Here is an 11,252-nt window from a genome sequence, read left to right on the forward strand (position 1 = left end):
TTCCCTGTGCTTTTATTCCCATGACATATTCATTCCATAACCAGCAGCCTGAATGTCCCCTTCCCTTCACCTGTTGTGCCCATCCCCATCTGGTAACCACGAGTTTGTTCTCTGTATTTATGGGTCTGTTTCTTTCTTTTGCTTGTTTATTCATTTGTTTTGCTTTTTGGAATCCACATATAAGTGAAATCTTATGATATTTATCTGTGGCTGACTTATTTCACTTATAATACCCTCTAGATCCAACCACATTGTTGCAAATGGCACTATCTCGTTCTTTTTTATGGCTGAATAATACTCCATTGTATGTATATATGCCACATCTTTATCCATTCATCTATTGATGGACACTTGGGCTGCTTCCGTATTTTGGCTATTGTAAATAATGTTGTAATAAACATAGGGGTGCATGTATCTTTTTGAGTTAGTATTTTCATTTTCTCTGGGTAAATACTCAGCAGTAGAATCACTGGATCACATGGTATTTCTATTTTTAACTTTGGAGGAACTTCCATACTATTTCCATAGTGACTGTACCAGCTTGCATTCCCACCAACAGTACACAAGGGCTCCTTAGGCCCCAGTCTTAATTTTCTGCTGGCTGCCAACCATTTTCACCAATATGTTAGCTGATAATAAAACTGATCAGTATTTAAAGCCTTGGTTGATGGATAAGAGTTTAAGCTGTTACCTTTTCCTACTCATTTGCATTGTTACGTGATTAAAGTTTACTACAGACAAAAAGCTCAGTGATCTGCAGTAAGTAATCTTCCACTTTGTAAGCCAGTTAATCTGAGTGGCATCTTGTTGGGGAAGGGGGGTGCTTGTTCCTCCCGAAATCCTGAGGGAATTAGCCACCTTCTCTTCTCCCCCTGGGCACAAAGCTCTCCTGGCTTCTCAAAGAATCCCTTCTCTCCCACCTGACCCCCACAGAGCTGGGTTCCTCTTCAGCCCAGTCTCCAGGGGTCAGAGGCGCACAATCACCCCAGAGAGGGCTGAAGAGTCCTTGCTCTGTTTATGCAGCGACTCAGTGCCTCTTGCATGCAGAAGGACCCCAAGTCAGCCTCCGTGTCCTAGAGCACAGTGCGCCCCCAGCTCCCAGGGCAAGAGAGCTTGGAAGGGGTGGGGGCAGCAGGAGAGAGCCTGAGAGAGCAGCACACATTCCAGAGTCCAACCACGCACAAACAACAGCAATCGTAGAAATAGTCCAGCTTTCACTGCTAAAATCCAGCAGCTAAGACAAGTGTTCCTAACCTCTTTTGAGAATCTGATGAAAGCCGTGGAGAAATGTGCTATGTGTTATGTAAACACTCAAAATGATGCATTCAACTCCAATTCTGTTTCAGAGATGCACAATAGACCAAGTTAAGAACTCTGACTGACAGATTCTCGTGACAGCACCTTACTCCCTTCTCCATCACTAACACTACTCCCCCCATCACTTAAGTGAGCACAAAAGAAAATTTCCCAAGGCACAGCCTGGAAATTCAGCTTGGGGCTGGGTTCTGGTGAAAGGCGCCCATTCATCACTGGCCCTCTCATTTTACCAGACCCCTGGAAAATCAAGGGTGCGGATTGCGAGTTTATTGTAGACAGTCACTCATCAGCAGAGCCTTCATCCCCCCACTCTTTGAGCACCCTATTCTTTGAGTTAAGTTTTAGGGATACATTGGCCTATTTGCCCATTTCTTTATTATTTCATTGCATTGGGAGGTTGGGGGCAGAGCAAGAAGGGAAGCTTCACAAATCTCCAAGGAGAAATTGCAAGTGTGGGACAAGGGAGCTGTTAGCATTACTTAATGTAGGACTCTGAACAACTACTTACCATCACACCACACACAGAATCAGTCTCTCTCCCTCTCTTTCTTTCTTTTTTTAAAATGTTTTTATTTATTTTTGAGATAGTGTGAGAAGGGGAGGGTCAGAGAGACAGGGAGACACAGAATCCGAAGCAGGCTCCAGGCTCTGAGCTGACTGTCAGCACAGAGCCTGACGTGGGGCTCGAACCCACAAACTATGAGATCATGACCTGAGCCGGTCAGAGGCTTAACCAACTGAGCCACCCAGGCGCCCCCCTCTCTCTCTTTCACACACACACACACACACACACACACACACACACGCACACGCGCACGCGCACACGCACACACACACCTTCTACTACTACCTCACCAATTTCACAAGAGTCGCATCTAAGATATTTTGCTCCATATTAAACTTTACTCTAGAAAGCAGTATGGGCTTTCCCTACATCACTCTGTTCCCATCTCACCCATTTGGGAACAATTAGGAAAATCATCAGCTACAAGTGTCATGGGCTTTTCAGAATCCTTGAGTCCCAGAACCAATTTCTCTGGGCCATGGGACTGGAAGAGATGAGAATAGTTTGGGGGAGAATCTGGGGAGGAAACCAGATGAGTGGAAAGCACTGAAGGTTTGTGAGAGACTGGGAGCGGGGACAATAGAGGTCTGTTTTAGTTCCTTTGGGTTTTCCAGCCCTCCCTCCAGCCACTAGGAACCTCATTCCGCAAGAGAAAGACAAGACACCAAAAGAGGCCTGAGGTATCAGCTACTTTATTGTTCTGCAGGGACAGGCCCAGGGCCCAGCCCCAGGGCAAAGGGCTCTGCTACTCTTGATGGATTTCGTGGTGGGTGGCCACGCCCACCTTTATCACCAGTATGAGGAACTCTTCGAAGTTAACTGCACCATCACTATTGATATCCAACTCTTTGAACCAGGTGTCTGCATCCTTTTTCTGTCAAGATGGAGGAGAAAGAGAACAGAGTGTAAACACTTCGGAGAGAGCTGGGGCACAGCTGTCTACATAGGGTGACATGGAGGACCAGCGACCTAGGGCTTCATCCGCCAGGCAGAGAATCCCAACCACACCCAGACCCTCCTCACCTTCATATACCGAGGACATTCTGTCTCTAACAATTTCTTCAAGTCATCCCTATAGAGGGCGTGGTAATTCCCCTTCTCCAAAGAGTAATTGTGGAAAACGTCGATGATGGAGTTTATGGCACTCTCCAGTTCGGTCAGCATGGTGCCCAAGGATCTGGCCCACCTGGAACACAGAACACATGGGGAATCCCAGGGTGAGGATGGTGTCTCTGCCTCCAGCAGAGTGAAGACTAGTGGGACACTCATTACCTCAACTGATGGCTTTGTCCTGGCCTGCACTATTCAGGTAACTAAGTCCAGGGGATGGCTGTGCCGATGGAAAGGGCTGTGGGAGGCGGGGTGTCCACACACAGTGCCTGCCAAGTCGCCCTGTGCCCTCACCCAACCAACACTGTCAGAGGACTCAGCTCCATCTGTATCCCTATCTCACTGACTTCCTCCAGGAGCTCTGGATCGAGCTCCAGACCTCCCTGAGCTTTCTCTCCTCTCTCATAGAAAATGCAGCTCCACTTCCAGCCCTGTTTCCTGTGGGAGCCCAGCCCCAAAGCATGGAACCAACTGAGGCAGTCCTACTTACCAAGTCTCCTTGAAACAGAGTTGACAGAAGACATGCAGAGCTGAGTGTCCGCTTCCTTTTATAGCAGCCAGGCTTTGGCCAGCTGCCAGAGCCACGCAGAGGCAGCTGCTCCCTTCCTGGGTTGCCACAGCCCCTGGTTTCCCAACCAGGTAAATGGGGCAATCACTGCACAGAAGGTGGAGGGGGGTGGGTAGTGGAAGGGGAAAGGCACTTGTGAGGCAGTAGCACCCAGCAGGAGAAACCAGAAAGAGGCCACGGTGAGGACTCCTTTAGTGGGCCTCTGGTTTCCTCTGGCTTGACCAGCCAGGATGCCCACTCCTGAGTTCTTCTCACTGTTGCTGCTGCTAATCCTGTGCATGGTAGCCTGTCTATGCATCTCTGAAACAGAATTGGAGTTGAATGCATCATTTTGAGTGTTTACATAACACATAGCACATTTCTCCACGGCTTTCATCAGATTCTCAAAAGAGGTTAGGAACACTTGTCTTAGCTGCTGGATTTTAGCAGTGAAAGCTGGACTATTTCTACGATTGCTGTTGTTTGTGCGTGGTTGGACTCTGGAATGTGTGCTGCTCTCTCAGGCTCTCTCCTGCTGCCCCCACCCCTTCCAAGCTCTCTTGCCCTGGGAGCTGGGGGCGCACTGTGCTCTAGGACACGGAGGCTGACTTGGGGTCCCTCTGCATGCAAGAGGCACTGAGTCGCTGCATAAACAGAGCAAGGACTCTTCAGCCCTCTCTGGGGTGATTGTGCGCCTCTGACCCCTGGAGACTGGGCTGAAGAGGAACCCAGCTCTGTGGGGGTCAGGTGGGAGAGAAGGGATTCTTTGAGAAGCCAGGAGAGCTTTGTGCCCAGGGGGAGAAGAGAAGGTGGCTAATTCCCTCAGGATTTCGGGAGGAACAAGCACCCCCCTTCCCCAACAAGATGCCACTCAGATTAACTGGCTTACAACACTGAAGATTTATGGTACATTTCTCTTGTTACAAAGAACTTACAAAGCACAAAAAGCTTCAGAAAATGCCTATCAGGAAGGTGGTGCACAGATCCCACCCAGTCTACAGACACGGAAGCAGGAAGGTGAGGCAGTTCACTCAGAGTTTCCCAATGAAGAAATGTCATGGCCCAGGGTATCATGTGCCCGAACATGACATGACAAGAATATGACTCTGCTGAGAAAACTCTCTGCTTCTTTCATCCATCCAACAGACATTTACATTGTGCCTCTCCACGCCATCATCACATCCTGGAGGGAGTAGATGACATTAGCCCCCTCTCCTTCATGTTTCCATACCTCTTTGGGCTCCGTTATATTGTTAACTTTATAGCTGTGTAACTTTGGGTCAATTACTCTCTCTGTGTCTTTGTTACTTCAATTATTAAGAAGAGATTAAAAATAGAATCTCCCTGCAGCCTACGGAATAGGTGAAAATATTTGCAAATAGTTTATCTGATAAGGGAATAATATCCAGAATATCTAAAAAACTCCTACAATTCAACAAAATTACCCCGATTGAAAAATGGGCAAAGGACTGGAAGACATGTCTCCAAAGAGGATTCACAAATAAGCACCATGAAAACCGTCACTAACCATTAAGAAAATCACCTCAAAACCACAACGAGGTACCACTTCAGACTCAAGTGATAGGATGTGGAGAAACTGGGACCCTTTTGCACTGTTGGTTGGAATGTAAAATAGTGCAGCTGCTATGGAAAACAGTGTGGCAGCTCCTCAAAAAGTTAAAAACAGAATTACTATGTGATCAAGTAATTCCACTTCTGGTGAAAGCAGGGATTCAAATAGATATTTATACATCCATGATCATAGCAGTATTATTCACAGTTGCCAAAATATAAAAACAACTCAGTGTCCATCCAAGGATTAATGAATAAATAAAATGTAGTGTACACTTAAAATGGAATATTATCAGCCTTTAAAAAGGAAGGAAATTCTGACACATGCTACAACATGGATGAACCTTGAAGACATGATGCTACATGAAATAGCCCAGTCACAAAAAGACAAATACTGTTTGATTCCACTTATATGAGGTCCCTAGAGTACTCAGATTCCTAGAGACAGAAAACAGAACGGTGGCTCCCAGGGCCTAGGGGAGGAATGATGAGGAGTTAGTGCTTACTGGGTATAGGGCTTCAGTTGCAATATAAAAAGAGTTCAGGGGCACCTGGGTGACTCAGTCAGTTAAGTGCCCAACTCCTGATTTCAGCTCAGGTCATGGTCTCACAGTCCATGGGTTCAAGCTCCACATTGGGCTCTGTGCTGACAGTGTGGAGACTGCTTGGAATTCTCTCTCCCCCTTTCTCTCTCTGCCCCTCCTGGGCTGGTTCTCTGTCTCTCTCTGTCTCTCTCTGTCTCTCTCTCTCTCTCTCAAATAAATAAATAAATAAACACACTTTAAAAAAAGATAGAGTTCTGAAGATTGGTTGCACGACAATGAGCATGTATTTAACACAAGTGTACAATACACTTAGGTGGTAAATTTTATATTTTTTTGCCACAATTAAATTTCTTAAATTTTTAAATGCTTCCACCTAAAAAATTAATAAGATCTACCTTATAGTGTTGTGAAGGTTAATAATAAATGAAAAATATTTATGATTTGTAGACTTTTAAAAAGTTTATTTATTTATTTTGAGGCAGAAAGAGAAAGAAAGCAGGAACAGGGGAGGGACAGAGAGAGAGAGGGAGAGAGAATCCCAAGCAGGCTCTGTGCTAATAGAGCTGTATGATCTCTGTGTGAGATCATAACCTGAGCTGAAATCAAGAGTCGGGGCACCTGGGTGGCTCAGTCGGTTAAGCTCCCGACTTCGGCTCAGGTCATGATCTCGTGGTTTGTGGGTTTGAGCCCCACGTCAGGCTCTGTGCTGACAGCTCAGAGCCTGGAGCCTGTTTCGGATTCTGTGCCTCCCTCTCTCTCTGACCCTCCCCTGCTCGCTGTCTCTCTCTCTCTCTCTCTCTCTCTCTCAGAAATAAATAAAACGTTAAAAATTAAAAAAAAAAAAAGAGTGAAACATTCAATGGACTGAGCCACCCAGGCACCCCTGTGGACTTTGTTAATATGTATTATACTTTAATAAGCAGTTTGCACAAAGGATGTGTGGTGTACTTAGCACACTGCAGAGTGAGCACGGGGCGGGTGTGCACTGTGACCACTGCCCTTGAGTGCCTGACTCCCAGCTGGGCTGTGAGCCCTGAAGGACCAAGAATGGACCGTTGACTACTGCCTCCCCAGGACTCAGCACAGGGTCCGGTATGTACAATAACAGCAACAACAATCAATAATAAGAACAAATAATAGCAAAATAACATTTATTGGGCTGTCACCATTTACCAGGAACTGCTGTGAGTGCTTTACCTACATCAATCCATTACTCACTATAAACTATGAAGTTTGTACTACCATAATCCCCATTTTACAGATGACGAACTGAGGCCCACAGAGAGATATAACATTCAGTGCATCGAATTACTTAGGTGACATGATGTGATATCATGCACTTCCTGCCTCTGCCTGGAATGTCTCGTTACCAGTAAAGTCCTTCCTGTTCTTCCTGATTCAGCCCAGGCACTGTCTGCTCCACATCATCTCTGACCCTCCTCCCCGCACCCCTGCCAACACTGAGTTAATTCTTCTCTCCTCCCTGCTACCCAAACCTTCATACAACATGGCACTTTCCCCCTGTGTTATGACTCCTCTGATTCTTGTCTGTCCTTCCTTTGGGACCAAGAGCCCCTTTAGAGACGAAATCACATATATCACTAGGGCCTGGTACATACTAGGTACTCAATTAATACCTATTGAGGGAATAGGTGAATGCAAAATTGAACACTTGATCCATCTCTTATCTGATACAGAAATTCCCTTTATCACATCCCACCAGTTTAAATCATTTACTCAATCTTCTGACAGAAAAATAGGGCCATTTCTGACATATATAATAACAAGTTTTCAATTGATGATCAAACACTCAGTCTATACCTGCTGTTCAACAAGCCCCTCCCATGTACCTGGCATAATAGCACCTTAGTTACCTCAAATAGTACAATATATTTTCAAAGTATTTTTATACCACTGCCTCACTCGATAACCTTGCAAAGTGGACATTACAGGCACAATTATCCCTATGTGACAGATAGGGAAGCTGAGGCACAGGGTGTTACTCAAGTTTCTTCCTATGGGCATGTGTTCTGCTTATGTGCCAAAAAGCACACATTAGAATTTTAAAAAGTGGCTTTTCTGAGACTCTTCTTAGGATCCATTCACGAGCCTGGGACGGAGCTCATGCTGACCTCTCCCAGTGGGGGTGAGGGTGAAGCTGATGCAGATGATGTCTTCCCAGACCCCTGAGGCCTGAAGAGATGCCTCCGTTGAAGGCAGGTCCAGTGGAGACAGCTTTCTTCATCCAGGAATTAGGGAAGCCAGGCCCCAGGTCCAGTGGGGGGACCCAAAGCAGACATGAGCCATGGCCTCCTTCCAGCATCATGCACTTGTCCATGGAGCTGGCACCAGCGAGGCCATGAAAATCGCCCCAGAGCTGCTCCCCCCGCCCCCAGGCAGACGGCCTGGGGGGCTTCAGGGAGAGCAGGAACCACACTGAGTGACCTGGCAGAAGGGTGTCAAGGGTTAGGCAAGCACATCAGGGGAAAAGGCAGAGCCTGTAATCAGACTGACGGACATGGGGCAACCCAGGGGAGCGGAACCTGCTCCTACTTACAGGAAAGACCTCGGTCCTGCGTGTGTGTCCCAATAGCCCAACCAGGCCTGTGCCCAAGGCTGAGGAAATGAGGCCACACCAGCAGAGCCAGTGTAGAAACACCGCTCCACGCCCCGGGAAGGGGCGGGAGGTCTAGGCTGAGCTGCCCCTTAGCACTCAAAGGTCTGTGGAACTCAGCAGTCTCAGCTGAGATAGGCGGGAAGAACTCTCCGCTGGGCCTGGGGGAGGCTGGTGGCCTGGCCATCCATGCCTCTGCTTGTGATTAAGAGACCCACGGGAGGCAGCACAGATGCAGGCATCAGAGTCCATCCACAGGCCCGGTTCCTGAGTTCCTCCTCCAACACATGCACCCACTCGCTGGCAAAGAACACAGACAGTAACACACTCCCAAGGTGCAACAGGACGCGCACCTCCACATGGCAGTGCAGACCCCATGGGATGCCCAGGAAGGTCCAAAGGGAGTCAGCCGGGGCGCAAGAGGCGTCAGTGGCCAGCCAGGCCCAGAGAGCAGTGGGGACAACTGCTTCAGAGCTCAAATGGTCGGAAAAGAAGACCCCAGCTCAGTCCCCAGGGCACTGCCCCCTTGCGGCACACAGACCCAGCTGCTGGAGGAAACAAAACCAAGTCCCGTAAATGACCCCCGTCTTTGGCATAGGAGCAATGATGATTGCCCACCATTCTTTGAAAACACATCCTTTTCATCACGATACACTCAGGACATGGATTCCCCGACCATCCTCTGAGAAGAAACCCACCAACATGGGCCCCAGCAGGGCCTAGAGGCAAAGGAGATGCTTCATGAAGGAGAGGTTCTTCATCAGACTCTTGGGCTCCCAGGGAGAGAGAAAAAAATAAACACAGAGATGAGGCGGGCAGGGCAGATCCCTACTGGGAGGGGTCAGAGACCACAGAGGACTTGGAGGGTGATTCACAATAGCCCCAAGTAGAGTAACACCCACATCAGCCTGTATTCGTCAAACCCAGACCCAGCCCTTCCCTCCTCCAGGAAGTCTTTTCTGACTGATGGCAGCCCGGGTTCCACTTTTCACTCCTCGCCGTAACAGGTTGTGCCCTTGTCCCTGTCTCTGACTCAGTGTGTGCAAAACCCACCTCACAATCTTTCCTTGCCGACTACCTGCATCACTCTCCCTTCTCAGGCCCAAGCCATTCCGCCTGTAAACGCTGACTGCTCGGGGCTCTCCTCTAGACCCTCGAAGCGGGCCCTTGTCGGCGTGCGTCAGCTCTCCTGCACGCTGTCCCATCACGTACGTGCAGAGAGTGAGTGGTCAGAACATCACTGGTGAGGCCTGGCTTCCTTGTAGCGAGCCAGCTCTCCAAGAGAAGGGGCTGCTCCCCTCAGACAGGGGCTCCTGGAGGCTAGGGCTGTGTCTCTCACCCTAAATGAATGATCCCCGTTGTAGGACCCACAGCAGATGCCCAGATCCATGAACTAAAGAATTCCAGGACACATTCATGGGGTCGCTTTATTCTCTTCCCTCACAGCTGTCGGCTGCACATACATGCTCTCCATCTGCTCCCAGGCAGGCCCCTCGGGCGGGCGCTGCTAGTGGAGGCCGTGCTGGGCACAGTAGCTGGCAAGCCGCCGCCGGTGGTACCGCAGGTGGTGGTCCCTCACCAGCCGGCCCAGGACGAAGAGGAACTCGTCAAAGCAGATCTGGTCGTCCTTGTTCTTGTCAGCAGCCCGGAACAACTCCGAGATGTAGTAGGGCTCCTTCCGGCCCTGGGAGGGGGGGGGGGGGGGGGGGGCGGGAGAGGGTCACCATCCACCCAGGCACACAGCTCACAGTGAAGGACCATGCCCCCATGGCACTGGGAGGTGGCCCGGCCACAGGAGGCTTGTGGCAAACAGCCCCTCACTCCGGCAGAGGCCAGGGCACCTTATGCTAGAGAATCAGGCTCAGAGACAGAGGCGTGGTGGGCACCTCGGCCAGCTGGGCTTGGGGCTGCGTGGCTGACCGTCTGGCTGCTGAGCAGAGCTAAGCGGCCTGGCACCTCCTGACACGTCTGTCCGCCGCTGGCGGCTGCCGCAGCCTGTCTGCTCAGCTGCCCTGGAAGCTGCCCTGCGGAGGGCTCTGGAAGGCCGTGCTCCCTCCTCGCACTGGGAGCTCCCCAGGGCAGAGCCCACCTGCCCCTTGTGTCTGCACCTCCAGCACTATCACAGGGTCACCAGGGGGCGGATCAGATGTGTGTGTGCTGTGGCGTCTGCCCAGAACTTGTTGATGACACTTGGCCTGTGTGCCCTGCAGAAAGTGCAGAATGAGGGGAAAGATAGTCCTGAGCCCTGGAGGCGTCCCGCATGTCCCAGAGCAGGCGGCCCTGAGGGTGCGGATCGGAGATGGCATAGGGAGGAACAAAACGCACGTGAGGCTGCAGGGGCAGCGAGAGGGGAGGCAGGCGTCAGCGAGCAGCGCAGCGAGAAGACAGAGACGAGGACAGGGTCCTGGGCAGGGCCCGTGGAGGAGGCTTCAGCAGGCTTTGCCTGGCGGGTGTGAGGACTCCGGGTGGAGTCCCCAGAAAGCTCACAGGGAAGGAAGCTGTTGCATGTGTCAGCAGCTGGGGGCCTGGAGGGTGGCCCTCAGCCCCATGGGGAGCTTTGCACCCTGTTTCCCCCCGCCGCCCACCACCGTCTAATTTACCTACTCTTCTCTCCTCCACAAAACCGGTTGATCCCAACACTGAAGGCTTCCTGCTGGGGCAGGCTCCCCACCGCTTCCCTCACCTCAGCCCCCCTGGCCCAGTGTCTGTCCCTGAAGGCCCTTACCCGGGTGGGGCTGTGAACATCCTTGCCCAGCCCCATGGGCTACAGGCAATGGGCCTTGACAGAAAATCACCCTAGTCCCCTCTGTGACCCTCACAGCTACACTCCAGTAAACTGAGGGCAGGACCCTCCTCTGATGTTTCCCAAAGGTAGGTAAGGGGAGATGCAGAGTGAACAAAGGAGGCGCCCCTTCAGGAAGGTAGTCTGGTCAAGGCATGGACCTGAAGTCTTCTGGAGATGACAGTCCAGAGACAAAGGCC

At 50.4% G+C, this 11,252-nt stretch overlaps 2 protein-coding genes across 3 annotated transcripts in view; both read right to left on the minus strand.

The window, feature by feature from the left end:
* Window positions 1-2,558: 2,558 nt before the first annotated feature.
* Window positions 2,559-3,539, minus strand: S100A8 (S100 calcium binding protein A8). The gene is made up of 3 exons (XM_077764012.1): window positions 3,483-3,539; window positions 2,906-3,068; window positions 2,559-2,756 (listed from the first exon to the last, which is right to left on the minus strand). The coding sequence occupies exons 2-3, from the start codon at window positions 3,044-3,046 to the stop codon at window positions 2,628-2,630; spliced, it is 270 nt and encodes an 89-aa protein (XP_077620138.1). The 5' UTR covers window positions 3,047-3,068; window positions 3,483-3,539; the 3' UTR covers window positions 2,559-2,627.
* Window positions 3,540-9,679: 6,140 nt separating this feature from the next.
* Window positions 9,680-11,252, minus strand: part of LOC144231527 (protein S100-A15A-like) — a 2,597-nt gene continuing 1,024 nt past the window's right edge. For both annotated transcript variants that reach the window (XM_077764014.1, XM_077764013.1), the window contains exon 2: window positions 9,680-9,954. In XM_077764014.1, the coding sequence (XP_077620140.1) occupies window positions 9,778-9,954 (177 nt within the window). In that variant the 3' untranslated portion in view covers window positions 9,680-9,777. The remainder of the gene's footprint in view (window positions 9,955-11,252) is intronic.

This window comes from Crocuta crocuta, unplaced genomic scaffold (assembly GCF_008692635.1).
Source record: "Crocuta crocuta isolate KB4526 unplaced genomic scaffold, BGI_CrCroc_1.0 scaffold528, whole genome shotgun sequence".
Classification (NCBI taxonomy): Eukaryota; Metazoa; Chordata; class Mammalia; order Carnivora; family Hyaenidae; genus Crocuta; species Crocuta crocuta.

Coding starts and splice junctions, on each gene's coding strand:
- S100A8 (XM_077764012.1), bottom strand. CDS start 3,046: ATGCTGACCGAACTGGAGAGTGCCATAAACTCCATCATCGACGTTTTC. Junction 2,757..2,905: donor AATGTCCTCGGTATATGAAG/GTGAGGAGGGTC, acceptor CCATCTTGACAG/AAAAAGGATGCAGACACCTG.